We start from the raw sequence: 15317 nt of genomic DNA on the forward strand, positions 1-15317 counted from the left end.
AGTGGCTGCTGTCCGCATCCACTAAACCTAAACTGCCTTCAAAAGCCTGGGTAAATGGCAATAACCGGTAATCCGACAATCAGTCAGTCTCATATATCCCAGCCATTTTCTATAGTCCAGAACACAAATTTTAGGAACTTGATATATTATCCGATTTCCCAATGCTGTGCCACGGCACACACGCGACCTACTACAAATAGTAGTTTTGTAACAATCTTATGTTGATGTTTGGCACCCTATCTTAAGGATTCTCCATCTGTACATTTGATTTTAGGAATGGAGTGACCAACATATTATTGATCATTAATGTGTTTGAGTGTTCTCGTATTATTGATCATAGGTCTTACAGTATGGGTTGGTTTTCCAGATAGGAATTAAGCCTGGTCCAGGACTACACACCATTCTGAATGGAAAATCTCAACAAAAGATTCTGGTTCCTCCAGTGCTGGAAGAAGTCTTTAAAAGGAAAATGTAGTCAAGGATCTGACTCAAGCCAGTCCTAGAAACAAACCTGAAATGTACAAAAGTGTGCAGACAATTGCTAATTCAACAGTTCTTCCAACAAATGGGATTATCAGAAAGGTTGTCCCTAATTGCTGCTATAAAAGCCTCTCACTCTTTAGGGTAGGCTTTACAGATGGATCATTGCTGTGAGGATTTGATTACATTTAACCACAACATCCTCTGGTGTTAGCAGGTACTGGATGATGATGAATAAATCTGAACACAGTGCACGTACATAAAATAAAATCACAATCAAAATATAATAAAAAGAAATTAAATCTTGGGACTTATTGGGGAAAAAACATGTAATGCAGAAGTGAAAACATCACACAAATGAGCAAAAGACTGAATTATTTATCTACATTTTATTATTAAATATTAAAACATACACTTATCTTTTAAGGAATTTCAAGAACAGTCTATACTGAGCAATGGCCTAGTACTGCATGAAGCTTTTTAATAGAAATATAAAGCATGGTCACTTTGTATTGATAAAATCTTTGGTATTTTGTTGTAAATTTGCTAATAAATATCATTTTATTATATGTGTATTAAAACAGACTAATGTATTAGTTACTCTTGAATTGGAGTATATACGTTTATTATTATTAGAATAATTCACAAAAAAGGTACTAAACAGTTTCAGATGAATCCTCTGGGTGCTTTTACAAAACAAGTAAACAAGAAAGCCAAGAGAATATTGATAATCCACAACTAATGCATTGATTAAACCAAAGTACTCCATTTTATGGCATTTTTACATCAACATAAAACTCCTTCAAATCCTTTACAGAATGCAAATATTGTACACAAAAAGGTTATATTTGAAAAAAAGGATAATCTAAAAAATCAATAAAATATTTGGATTGCGTTGAATTTGCACATGTGAATCTCCAATGTCTGGAGGCATCTTTTCTCAGGCTTCAGGTACTTTTTGCCTTTATCTGGCAATACAGGGTCATGGAGACAGCCATGGCAGTAAGCTAAGGGTTAAGATGTAGAAAAGAGAAAGGAGGTTAGTTAAATGCTGGAGGAAAGTTGTTTGAAAAACAGCACCCCGGCTTGGATGCCGTCTATGTTGACCCTGATCTCCTATCAGCCTGTATGAGACACTATAGGCCAATTAATGCACAGATCTTGCAGGCAAACCCTCCTTATGCAGACCTCTATTAGCCATAAACGATTGGGATTCCCCCATCTACATGCCAAGCTAGAACAACGGCCATCAAATAGCGTCTTCCTGTCAAGATGGGTGGATCTTGGCCACATTAAGGTGTGACTCTCTGAGGATAGGTAGAAAAAGACTAAATACTGATTCATTTTTAAGCTGTAATTCATTTTGCATGACATTTCCCAACCTCTGATCATCCCTCAATTAAACATTAAAGAGTCATATAGGTAAATAGTGAAAGTCCTGTATTGTGTTTTGTTTAAATACCAGATCAGGCTAAAACACTCAATATAGCTTTACTGGGAAGAGGCAAGGCTAAAAAGGATATAAAAAAATAGATATTAGGTTCAAAGTTACCTCAAGAGCTGCGATTCCCAGTGCCACGGCTATGAGAACAACCGAATTTGCTTCAACCAATGCTATCAGTGCTGGGAAACATCCAGGAATATTCTAAGAAAATAATATATATCATATATAATATATATAACCCCCATGTTAGAAGATAAGGTGAGGCATATTTACATTTAGGAACTAACTATTACATGGTAATGCAGGAAAAGAAGGAAACTGACTAGTGCCATTTGATATAAAAAGATAATTTAACCAGTAGGGGTCATTTTTGATAGCTGTCCTACAAAGCCAGACTTAAAATCATCAAGCTTTACCGCAGCTGTGGCACTGCCTTCGTTGCAGGCTGACATCTTACAGCACTGGGATGGATAGGTGCCGTTTTTACTGAAAGAAGAATTTCGGAAATCCGTATAGTTGTTGAATCCACAGCACTTCAGCTACAGAGAGAAAATATTCCGAAAAGTCAAAACAACAGAAGATAAGTCTCGAAACACATATACTGCTAGAATTTAAGCAGATCTACTTTAATTAAGCTTTGTTTGTGATGATCATCTTAATGGATTTTGATTCACTGTCATGGTACAGGGCCATTTTAGGTTTTGATAGAGTCCTCAATGTTGCATCCTTTTGTGTACTCTCACTACAGTACCGAGTGCACTACAGAAGCAGCCATATTTGCCACAATTTGAACAAAATGCCCATTAAAAAAAAAGAAATTACAGACCGTCTCCATGGTAGTGTTCCACAGGCCAGTGATATCTTTATTACTTCCATAGTCTTTTCTGATGCCTTCCACTACTTTGACCCCGACTTCAGTGATCACCTTTTGTACCTTAGAGACAGAAAGTACAGCAGATGTTCCTCAAACCTCAAAGTTTAAAGCAGACTTCTACTTTTACAAAGACTTGTGAAAGTTTTGTTGACTTACCAATCCCTTAAAAACCAGGAGCACAATCGCTCCAGCCACCTCGGCAATAAAGACGATCAGAATGATGACAAAGAACTGGGGAGAGAGAGACAGCAAGCAGCAAAATGAGAACTGTTTATATTGCAAGATTCCATCTTATCTCCTGTAAGTCTTCAGAAATTAACCATTAACTTTCCTGAATGGGCTTTACACCCCTCTAGCCGACACCTGGCATTAGACATGGTGCCAATAGGTTCATGTTTATCTGCTCCAGGGAGAGTCCTATTCTATTGGCAATAATTTTGTACGTGGACTAGACTGGACTAAAAGCTGTGTGTGTGTGAACTGATATACATACCAATATACATCATTTACTACATCAAGCCCTGTCTGAACAAAATGGTTTGCATTAGTTAGCCATGATTACTGAGGTATGCTCCTAAAATCTACATTTCTGTTGATTTAATGATAAACCCTGGAGTTGAGGTCATGCTGATGCTGTAGTTTTCTAGAAAATTTTAATGAGTGAACATAGGAACCAGGGGACTGTATGACAATAAGGTTGATGTTTAATTACAGACACACAGTGAGGTTAGCATTAAAAGTCTCTAGGCACTACAAGGCACCTCTGTGGCTCTCGAGTTGGCAGCAGACTTACCAGCAGCAGCATGCACCTGTTCTCTCGCACGGCACCGCAGCAGCCCAGGAAGCCAAGCAGCATCAGCACAGAGCCCAGAGCGATCAGCAGGTAGCCCACATTCAGTACCTGCTTCAGCTCACTTGGCGCACCGTCCAGATTCTGCAGAAAGTTTAGGATGGAGCCGTTGTCTACCTTCACCCAGATTCCCACTGCTAGTATACCAGCTCCTGCCAACTACACAGGGCAGAGAGAGAGAGAGAGAGATAGAGAGAGACACTGTATAACTGTACAAATACATTATTATTATCATCATAATTATCATTATTATTATAAAGAGGAGAGCAACAGAGCTTCCTTGTAATAGCAACAGTAGTTCAACTGAATTGTATACACGACATAGCATGTCTTATATAGAAAACTGACAGAGGTATGATCCAGCAATGACCCAAAGATTTAGCATTAAGAATTGAGACAATACTACAAATTAGCTGTCACACCAACGAATAAGTGTGTGTAGTATCTATTGCCTAATGCTAGTATGCATTTTCAGGCTAAAGACATATACATCATTGCACACAAATCAATCAGCCAGATCTTACAATTACAAATGCCCCGAATGAACCCTTCCTCACTTTGAACAGTGCTATAGTAAACAGCTTAAGTTCTACAGACCTGCTTATCATTAGGTGGTAGAGATGGAAAAGTACAGTTTGTTCTTTTGAACAAATAGTTTCAATAAACAAGTGTCTGATCCAAATTTATTTCAATGCTTAATTTAAAACCCACGTAAGTTATATTCAGGAATGGATGAAAGTTGCTATTAAGAGGTTATGTTAATGTTAAAAGCTTAAAACATCTGTATTAAGCAAGCGCTGTAATGCCAATATAGTAGCATAAGACATAACTGGATGAATAAAGTTAATGAAATGACTGAAACATGCTGTGCTTTATTACATGTTTGCATGTTTGTTATCCACCACCACAAGGTTGCTCACAGAATCTGCTCTTAGTGCATTTTCCAAGAGCTAAGTTTTTTTTTAAAAAGGAGATAAGAATGGGAGTGTGGGTTTCACAGCTGCAATGCCAATTGAATAAAGTTACACAAAGCCTGTTTGCCAACAAAATCTGCTTATCTCAGAAATGACTGGTTAGGGGGGACCAAGCATCTATGCAAACAACTACAGAAGACTACAAAAGCATGGCTGAAGACATAAAGAACATCAATCCATGGTTAGACAAATTTTCTACAAATTGAGAAAATTCTGGACCCTTTCTGCCCTTCAGATCAGTCCAAGAGCACAACCCTAAGTAAAGAAACCCAAGAGAAGTTCAGAAGACTCTACAAACTGAACAAATCTTCGTGGGTCCACTAATAGAAAACCAGTAAACACGAATGGTGCTGGAAGGACACCACAAAGGAAGCTTGGGAAAGAGGAAAAACACAGTGCAACCCATCTTAAGTTTCCACAAAATCACCTGGATGTTCCATAATGTTTCTGGGAAAAATAGTTCTATGGATGTTCTAGTGGACACAGATGCATAACACTATGGTTTGAAGAAAAAGAACACTGCACACTAAAACCTCATCCTAGCTGTAAAGCACTGGGGAGGGAATCAAATCAAATCAAATTTATATGTATAGTGCTTTTTACAACTGGTGTTGTTACAAAGCAGCTTTACAGAATCAGTAAAAAGACAAGAAACAACATAAGAAAACATGAAAACTAAAGACCCCCAGTGAGTAACCAAAGACGACAGTGGCAAGGAAAAACTCCATCAGAGCTAGAGGAAGAAACCATGGGAGGAACCAAGACAAGGGAGACCCGTCCTCCTCTGGTCTGAACTATTTATAAATTATTGATAAACCATCACCAAACCACCAAGACTGTTCTACTGCTCAGGTGTGCAAAATAATCTTAATATCACAATACAATAATCACAACAATCATGGTGTAGTGGAACTTAATATAATTACAGTAGTGATGGTAATAGTAATGACAGTAATGATGGTTAATGGTTGTAATATTAGTAGCGGCAGGTAGTTAGGAGTCCATCTAGATTTTAACATGGTCATTGGGCAGGTAGCAGTGGCAAGACGGTGTGCAGTTGGTCTGGCATTGCGGTTTGGGGCTGCCTTAAGGTCTGTAAACCTTTATAGAGGGAACAGGGAAATGATTCAGAAGTGTAGCAAAATGTAGAGAGCGTAAGAGCAGCAGTCCATGACCTCAAACTGAAGAAACATTGGAACTGTGGATATATCAGATGTTTTGAGCACAAGACATTTGCATGCTAAAGCAGGAAACCAAGTTCTCCAAAAACACAGGCTATGTTACTGGGTTCACAAATGTGTGGCGTGGGCACCTCAAGCTCAATAGACATTGGGTAATGCAACAGGACAATGACCCAAAGCAGACAAGTAAATCAACGATTGGATGAAAAAGATGCCCACCAAGTATCCCAGAAATTTTAATGAACTGAAACTTAATCACTTCTGGGAGGAATGGTAATTTCCTATATTTCCTCCAAAGTTATTTCAGGATTTCTCCTTACCATTTATTTGAACCAACAAGTTTTGTGAGGGCGATTGCTGCTAAGGAAGGACATACAAGTTATTTAAATTAAGGGTACTTTTTCTAGCCTGCACTGTGGATGTTTACTCAGTGTGCTAAATAAAGGATATGGACGTGTAACGTGTAAAGTGTAACTTTTGTTTTGTTGGTTTAGTTAAGATTGTGTTTGTCTATAATTGTGACTTGAAAAATGATCAGAGCACATTTTATTAGTAATCAGTGCTCTCTAATGCCTCTAATCGACATAATCTTGCCCATTTTGATATTTTTTTTATCCTATTAGCATATTTTGTTCTGTTTGTACTTTCACAACTTTTTCCCGTTGTGTGTTCATGTACTGTCCCCTTCAAACCACCTCGGGTCACCTCACTAACACGTTTGTAGAAACATGACTCCATCCCGTCCCATCAATAACATGGGGAGATAAATCGTCGTGCCCATCGAGCAACTCAAGTGATTTATAAAATCATTTAGTAATCATATTTGAGGCAAAATGTTCAATGAAGCATGACACTGACTTGGACATATCTTAGCATTAATCTAACTTCACATGGTATGCCCACTGCTGTGTTATATACCCATTACTTATAAAAAAGGATTAAACCATACTTACAAAGATGATACCATTGAAAATGAACATCACAGTTTTTAAAAATCCAAAGCAACCCATCTTCAGAATCTCTGCTCTACCTGAAACAAACATAGAATAAATTAATTAATTACAACCCCCAAATCTCATAAGTCATGTAGACTGATTAGGAAACATACTAATTTGCTGGTATTAAAAACAAACTGTATAACCAGATGTTTTGACAATAGTAAAATAGTGGTGAATCTGGGGTAGAGAGACCTTTGGGCACTGTTTGTATATATAATATATATATATATATATATATATATATATATATATATATATCCAAATGAGACACAAACAAGAAAGGCAGACACAAGTTGTGGGATTCAAACTTACAACCTTTTGTGCATCGGCTCACCTGTCCAATTCAAAATTAAATCTGTCTAGTGAAAAAGCACAGCTCGGTTCAGTCCGTGTTAGACTGTGCCAAGTACTTTGTTTGGGGGATTCAAAGGACTTTGAAGCAGGAAACATGTGCTGAAGTTACAATCACTGTAGTAACTCATTTAACTGAAAGTGTGATTAACCCAAAATACTGGTTTCATGGTCCACAGGTTTTCTCCCATCCCACGAAGTCATGATTTTCCTGTTCAACATCTAATAAAAGTGGAGGCAGAGTCCTAAAACAAGGTCTGACAGAGATCACCAGCAAAGTCACAAAAAATGTCTACCCATATAAATATCTCATATACAATATATATATTATATATATTTAGTTTCCCAAAGGACTGCTAGAAAATAACCAGAACTTCTGGAACAGTGGGCTATGGACTGATGCATCTTGCCTTGCCTTGAAATCACCTATGGCAAGAGCTACCTGTAGGATCTCATGATGACATCTTAGGATCGTTAGAGACTTTGTTACAGCTCTTGAGCCGAACCTGCTAGGAAGGACCCTGGATCCCTTCCCAGACTCAAATGCCTGTACAAACTTCTTTCTGGAGGCCTCAGAGAGCTCTTTGGATCTCACCATGGTAACAACACTCACTTTACCAATCAAGAGCAAACCAAATGTAAATGTAAATGTAAATGTATTTTAAATAACAATAAATATGTATGTAGGGATACCCTAATGGTTACATGCAGGTCACACAAACAGATTTATAGACCACTGTTTTATAGACTATGCTAAACTGGAGATCAAAGTAGTAACCCTGACTTTCAGTTTGCCCATGTATCTGCATCCATCATGCAAAGCAGTCTAAACCGTCCTGTGACAAGGAGCTACATTTAAATAGCGACCTGAGTGGTGTTGCAACATATACAGATATGCCAAATGCAACTGCATTCAGCCTGGACCACCTCTATGCTGCAGAACTACGCTGCCATTCTGGTTTTGATTGACACCTGATCAAAAATTATGGTGCTCAACCAATTTCAAGTTAAATTCTCCCGATACTTCATTTTCACTCCCTCCCGCCCTTCCTTTTGGACAGACATTTACATAATTACAGTGGCTCCATTGCATTCACCAATCATTCAATCATGCAGAAGTCATGAGTTTGAATTCCTAATATTAGCCCAGCCTAGCATAACAACTTTGAGCCGGAAAAAGGAATGACTGCTGGCTACTATGTGATGAAGAGCTGAAGCTAGTTTGGCCCTACATAATGCAATTAGACTGACTTGTAAAGACCTCTTTGGTGCCTCTAGATCTTACTTTGGACCATTTCTATTGGTCTGTCCATCATAAAATGCTGACATGGTGTAAAGGGCAGCAGGTCTGTATGAGTTTTAGCTCATAGCACTGATGCTTCTTGGATCTAGAGTCATCTTTGAAGCAAGTACAGGAAGTCTCTGACCTCCTGGCTCTTGCAAGTGTCAGGATCACCGCACAGCGGAGTTTCTTTAAGTAGATACGGGTTTGCTGATTAACCAGGGAAAAATCATTTTGATCTTAACGCTGCAGAGTAAACTAACAGGGACTGTGTTGTTTTTCTAGAAGAGAATTTAAATATCGGGGGTGTTGTTACTAAAAGCTGCCTCCCACACATATAAGAAATGGCACACTACTTTTCTGTTTTGCATCGACTTAGTGTGGAGGATCAGTGTCTGCATGGTGGTGATTGTGACTACACACACACACACACACACAGGCCTGAATGCGTTGGTCCTTTCATTCTGTTCAGGCTTTCAGCAGATCCTAATGCACAGTTATTCTGTCCTTAAACCCTAATGCCCAGTAGGCCTAAAGCCTAAGCCGGGCAAAGGCTTCGACTGTTTTTGGCAAGGTCTCAGACTTGATCATGACTTGATCTTGATGCCGTTGAAGTGACCATTTTACTAAAAGCTGCCTCCCACACGGATACAGAATGGCACGCTACTTTCTGTTGTGCTCATCTACTCATGGTGAGGGGAACGTCTTCAGCACGCCTGTGATTCTGACCACACAACACAATGTTGGGCTAACCCAGGATTCCTTTCTCTGATTTGGAACAGACAGTCATGCATGTTTGTTCCACATAGTCTTGTATAGTTCCTTCAGACATTGTTGTAGTACAGCCTGTACATGGTTCAAAGTATGAGATCCTTGAGGAACCTTTGGAAGTTCTTTTGAAGGTCCCTCTATACTATTAACAGTGTAGGTCAGATTGTGGGATTCCTCAGCATCTTATAAAGCAATGGTGGAAAACGCCAGTCCTGGAAGGCCCGATTCCTGCACAGTTTTGTGCTTTTTCCATTTTCAAACATGCCTGATTCAATGCTGTTAATTGCCAGGTTTGGCAGGTATGTTCATTCAGGTAAATCAGCAGACTATGCTGCACTCAGTTCCCCATGCTTGCTATAAGGGTATGAGCAGAAGTGTACAGACCAGCCCCAGAACAAAAGGGGATTTCATGAATAGATAAGCACTTAACACTAGGCATTATCCATATGTGGCCAGGTTCATGTTTTCCAGGTTCCAGCACATTCTAGAAACCAACAAGATCATTGCTTAGATGGCATCTACAACCCCTCTCATTTCTAATTATAGTGATACAATAAGCCACTCGCAGAACATTGGAATCTCAGAAGGCTTTTGATGACACCCCCCCCCTCCTCTAGCAATGCCTTATGCTTTCATGTACGCATGTGCAGAACAGCAAGCAGCAAGACCATAACGTCAACAGTCCCTCAAGTGCATCACACTTGACCAACTGGTGAGCTAGCTTAGTGATCTATTAACAGTCCAGGCTTCATGCAAACGCCTTTTGGTAACCTAGTCAACAGTCAAATAGCATCAGGAAACAATGAACTACTAACATTAGTAGTGATTAGTAGTGATTAGTAGTCATTTACAGAAAATTGTATAGAATTCCCATCTTCCATGGCCAAGTGCTTTGCATATGGGGTTTAACACTAGGCCCGAAAGCCAATAGACCCAAGCTGACAACAAAAGTGCTTTGTATAAGCAAACATTGGCTATTTATATTCACCCCATTCAACCTAACCTGAAGCTGGATGTGTGACTCCAAAACACGATACTCAGCTAGCACACATTTCTAAATCCTTCTAAATGCTTCCATGCTCTCCACTTCCACTGAAGAATGAAGCTCTAGCATAAAAAAGCTGTCGTCCCTCTCTCTGTCCCTGAGTTTCTATTTAGCAGTGTGTGTCTGTCTTTCTCTGTCTCTCTGTCTCTCTCTCTCTCTGAGGAGAAGTGAACTGAAGCTGGGGACACACCTGGTGACAGAAAAAGGCTTCCTGGAGAGCTAGAGCTGGAGGAACCTGTGGAGAACCCGTGAGAAACCCTCGAAATGGAAACTTCATTTTTATTTGTTTAGTAATCGAGGACAATAAACACTAATTCCCATCTTTATTGCACCTGAGCAAATAGGTAGAACTGAGGTAAGCTACCTTACTTGCTACCTAATGACCGGTACTGCGTCCGACTGAAGTAGACGCCCAGAAAAGAAGGCTTAAAAAATTTGCCTGAGAGATTTTGTCTAAGGGGATTTCCTGTATAATACACAGCTGGAACAGTTCTTACCTTAACTGAAGATCCCTGAGCGTTTGTGGATCGTAAGTGGTAGGTCGACAAATGCTGGTCTTTCTTCCTTTCGGGCTCTTTCCCTCTGCCTCAGCTGGAGCAGGTTACCGCTTGCTGAAGGGAGGAGAGGAGAGGAGGGATGAAGGAAGCAGCAGGTGGGAGTGACGGATCTCTATCCTCTGTGGAGAAAGTCCCACCTGAGAGGGAGGGGGCGTGTGGCGTCTGGTTGCCACAGCAATGTGAAAGTCATGCACATAGGCACACAAACAGGACTTCCTGGTAATGGCTACGCATTTAGAAGCATAGAGCAGGGCAGAACAGCATAGGGCCAATACAGATGATTAGGCTGATAACCAAACAAGCACAGGTAGGTTATATAAGTGGGGAAAAGCATACCGGAAGAACCATTAGATTTACTGTACAAATTAAATTCTACAGCCCATAAAAGTGAAGGAGTTTTTCCTTTCCAGAGCTCTCTCCAAATGAACCAGCCAGGAAAGCCACTTTTCTTATTAGAGAGATTCACCCAATCAACACATTAGAGGCTGTAAAACACAGAAGGCCTTAAGGTAAAAGCAAGTTGAAATTACTGAAGAAGCTCTAAAAGTGCCCCCTGAAATGCTGACTTATGTGTTAAAATATAATATATTGCTCTGTTTAGAAGTAGTAAAGCAGTGGTCACTTGTTGGCTCCTGGAGATCGGCCTTGCTCTAGTACAAACCCAACGCACCTGATCCAACTAGTCAGGCTGGATTTTATGCTCCTGGAACACTGGTTTCTTTGACAGACAGACTAATCTTTTTTATGTTGTATTACTTTTGTTTATTAATTTATTTTAGCATATTTAACCTAAATGCACATTTTGTGTAAAATTATATTCTTTTATTTTTTAACCACTTAAAATCTTAAATAAAATATTGATATGTTTAAATAAATAAAAGGTTTTCAGAAGCAGGGTTTTTGACTTTTTAAAGTATTATTGAATTTTAAAAAGTATATATAGATTTGTTTACAGTATTCAGTATTTTATATAGGACTGAATCTGCTGCCACCGTATGACACCACCACAGTATTTTAATGGTAATCTTTTTCCTCATTTTCTGGTTATACCCACTTATATTAATACCAATAATGAAATTCAAGTTTGAAAATAAGCAGGCTGAAGTTGCATGTACATGCATGTAAGCTGGGCTACACTACACAATGACTTGCTTAAAGTTGCCAGAAGGGTCAACTTTGAGAAGTCCTTTGGCTCATCATATGAATTTGAGTGTTGTACGTTGTAGGTTTGCCACAGACTTGAGCAACTTGAGGTATCTGTGCCAGGCATGGCAAAACTTAATGCCTCCTCGAGTGACTCTATTCTCCAAATGGATAGTAAAAGACAGTGGAATCTTTACTGGCACGGGTGCGTGCAGTCCATAAAACGGCTAACGTGGAGAATTCGGACATGGCTGAGAAACTCTTTACAGAGCGTTTTTTAGAGATGGGCTCCATAAAAAGATTTTAAATTGGGTGCCATTGCTGGTAATGGAATGGAAAACCATTAATGAAGGACTCAAACATAACTCCAATGAACATCAACTTCACGCTAGCAACATAAAGCACCTTATAACTCTCATAACTCCACTGAAATATTCAGATAACTGGCTATTTTAACAAATAATCTGAGGCATGAAAATCCCTCAATGTATTGAAAGCTATAAAATGGACACTCAATAAAGCAAAAAGGCTTAGCCCTGTTCTTCAGTTGAGAGAGAGGGCTGGTTCATTAGTAGGTTGAGATGACGGACAACTGACTTAGCATAATTGGCTTGTTAAAAGCTTGCCTGCATTGATCCAAAAAAAGAGATAAATGGAACCACTCAGATTTTGGGCAAATTCAGAAGCTATTGGATGAAGGGGTGGGCGATATGATTAAACTACTATATCACAATATCTAAAGCTATTTTTCATGATACATGTAATCACAGACAAAATACATCAGTAGCCACAGATTCTTAAAAACTACAGATACATTTCAGATACTCTCCCGTACTGAGTACAATGATTTTATTCAGAACGTGCTGTTCATCATCTAATTAATCCTAGTCTAAATAAGTCTATTTACACTGTTTGTAATGAAAAGTGCAGTTGGTCAGTGTTTATTACGCACTAACAATATCCTAGATATGCTTACATTTTTTTTTTTGATACACGAAAATATATTCACATTGCCCAGCTCTACTTGGATGCTTATTTTTTGCCAAATTAATCATTTTCAGGGTCCCTGTCAGTCACATGCTTATCTCACTGTCGCTGTATATGTTTTCGTAACTGTAAATTATGTAAATGAGTTTGCCATCAAGCTTCATTATTTATTATACAGATAGATGAAGAATAAAACAGTGGTTGGTGTGGCGCAAGAGATAAAACCACTAGCTGCCAGTGAGCTACCACACCATGTGGGAGACTGGGGTTCGATTCCCAGTCTGGGTGACAGTATGCTGTGCTACACCAATAAGAGTCCCTGGGCAAGACTCATAACACTACATTGGCCCACCTGTGTAATACAAGTCACCTTGTAAGTCGCTCTGAATAAGAGCGTCAGCTAAATGCCGTAAATGTAAATGTAAATAAAACATCCTTGCTATCGAGTTCCTGCCTCTTTTACTTTTAGGTTATAACTGAGGAATAAACAAGAACCCAGTTTTTGATATCCAAAGTACAAGTCGTCCAGGAACAAGAGAGACTCCACATTACACATTACAACAAAGCATTCTGATCTGCCGTGACACCTGAAGGCCAATGAGCAGTGCTGCATACAGCACTAAAGCAAATGAGTCATGAGTTGAAGGGCAGATGAAGGTCAGAAACAAATGCACCATGGAATCAGACCAACTATTACAGTGCAGTTCCTGCACCCCCCCCCCCCTAAAATAGAGGCTTTTTCTAAACCACACCAGCAAGGCACAGTAAAACTGGTTTTCGAATGAACTTTGCTGCACAGAAATACCCCCATGAAGTCCCATATTTATTAAACACATTAAAACACATTGACGTCAGCCCATGATCAACATCATTCAACCAGCAATTCCTTTTTATTATTTCTGTTGCCACGAACAAATCTGTGCCTTTTAAACATTGCATAAACAGTCATTTTCCTCTTAATAGCATATTTTACAGCCTCCATTCTAAATCAATTTAACAGCAATTCAACGGTAAATAAAACGGACTCCAAACCACCAACTCTGCCCTTCTGACGAGTTGAACTGATATGCATTACAATGATATGTATTACAAAATGGGCTCTGAGGGGGAGAAAATAAAAAAAGACAAGCCACAAAACCATTCACTGCATGATCTAAACTAAAGGAAAAGACAAAGAAAGAGAAACTGCGCTGTAAACATATGAGTGGGAGATCAGTTTCCCTGAGCATTGTACTTTAATACGGTCACTTCCTTGTGAGGCTGACAATGCAGCTGCTTTTCTAGGAACTGGTGGGAGGTAAAAATCAGGTAGACGTCAAGGTGGGTTTTCTTGAGAACATAATGGAAAACTCCTTGTGTGGGAGCTGAAGTGAGAAGTGTGTGTCGTAACCATTGTAGGCAAATGCAGCGAAAGAGCCACAGGATCACAGTGTTACACCAAGAAAACGACAGCAAAGACCGTTCACACCACTAAGGGAAGAAAAACCAAACAAATGAAAAACTCCATGTTTTGAGTCTCTCTAGGGTTTAAACTGTATATTAAGTCACGATTAAGGTAGAGCGCTCTCCAGAACAGGAAACTAATGGTTTAAAAAATAAAAACTTAATGTATTCACTTATAAAGCACACTGGATAACAGTCCTATAAATAACTGTTCTTTACAACAGCATCAACCCAAAATATATGAACACTGTTGACAATGAACGAAAGCTCCTTAGGTTCAGCGAAGAGGAGGTTAATGAAGCTTTATTGAAGCAGAATTAGACTAAACTGGTGAGGTGCGAAGAGAAAGACACACCTCTTAATCATTGAATTCAGGTTCTAAAGAGCTCACTGAATTTCAGCGTGGTACTTGTAACAGGATACCACCATTGCAACAAGTCCATTTGTGAAATGTCTTCCCTCCAAGATTTTCAGTGATTGACAGCAATGCAGCCATGAAGTGGTAGACCACGTAAATTTACAGAGCGGGGTCGCCAAGTAATGAGGCACGCTGTGCATAAACGTAGAGTTCCAAACCTGCTGTTAGAGCTGCAAAAGGGGGACCAAGTTAATATCAATACTGTATATAAAAGCTCCTGTAGATGTAGTGTGTGGGTGTCCTAATACTTTCCCAATGCGTGCATGTAGTTGCATGTGATTTTCACAGGCGCCAATTTGGGTTGAACATAAGTTATAAATAATCGCCGTAGCACAAACATCTTGTATCTTCAAAATGGCAACTTTACAGAAGAAGGGAAAAAAACTACTTAAAAACTAACTTTTACAAATTTTTAACTTTCAAGTCAGTGTAAAAAGATTTATTCCACGTCATTTGGGAGCAGCATTTCTATTGGTCCATACATTATGAAATTAGGACACAGGAGAATTCAGAAAAACG

The 15317-nt window shown here is 39.2% G+C and overlaps 1 protein-coding gene across 1 annotated transcript; it reads right to left on the reverse strand.

Moving 5' to 3' along the window:
* Window positions 1-1059: 1059 nt before the first annotated feature.
* Window positions 1060-10790, reverse strand: LOC140574246 (tetraspanin-1-like). Its single transcript, XM_072694023.1, has 8 exons — window positions 10748-10790; window positions 6757-6833; window positions 3592-3807; window positions 2955-3029; window positions 2751-2858; window positions 2341-2463; window positions 2033-2125; window positions 1060-1487 (listed from the first exon to the last, which is right to left on the reverse strand). Exons 2-8 carry the CDS (start codon window positions 6811-6813, stop codon window positions 1428-1430), a joined length of 732 nt encoding a protein of 243 aa, XP_072550124.1. The 5' UTR covers window positions 6814-6833; window positions 10748-10790; the 3' UTR covers window positions 1060-1427.
* Window positions 10791-15317: the final 4527 nt, after the last annotated feature.

This window comes from Salminus brasiliensis, chromosome 12 (genome assembly GCF_030463535.1).
Source record: "Salminus brasiliensis chromosome 12, fSalBra1.hap2, whole genome shotgun sequence".
Taxonomy (NCBI): Eukaryota; Metazoa; Chordata; class Actinopteri; order Characiformes; family Bryconidae; genus Salminus; species Salminus brasiliensis.

Excerpts from the sequence above, each read along its gene's own strand:
- LOC140574246 (XM_072694023.1), bottom strand. The coding sequence starts at position 6,813 with ATGGGTTGCTTTGGATTTTTAAAAACTGTGATGTTCATTTTCAATGGT. Across the intron at positions 3,808-6,756 it reads TTTTCAATGGTATCATCTTT|TTGGCAGGAGCTGGTATACT; the intron begins GTAAGTATGGTT and ends TGCCCTGTGTAG. Across the intron at positions 2,859-2,954 it reads TCCTGGTTTTTAAGGGATTG|GTACAAAAGGTGATCACTGA; the intron begins GTAAGTCAACAA and ends TCTGTCTCTAAG.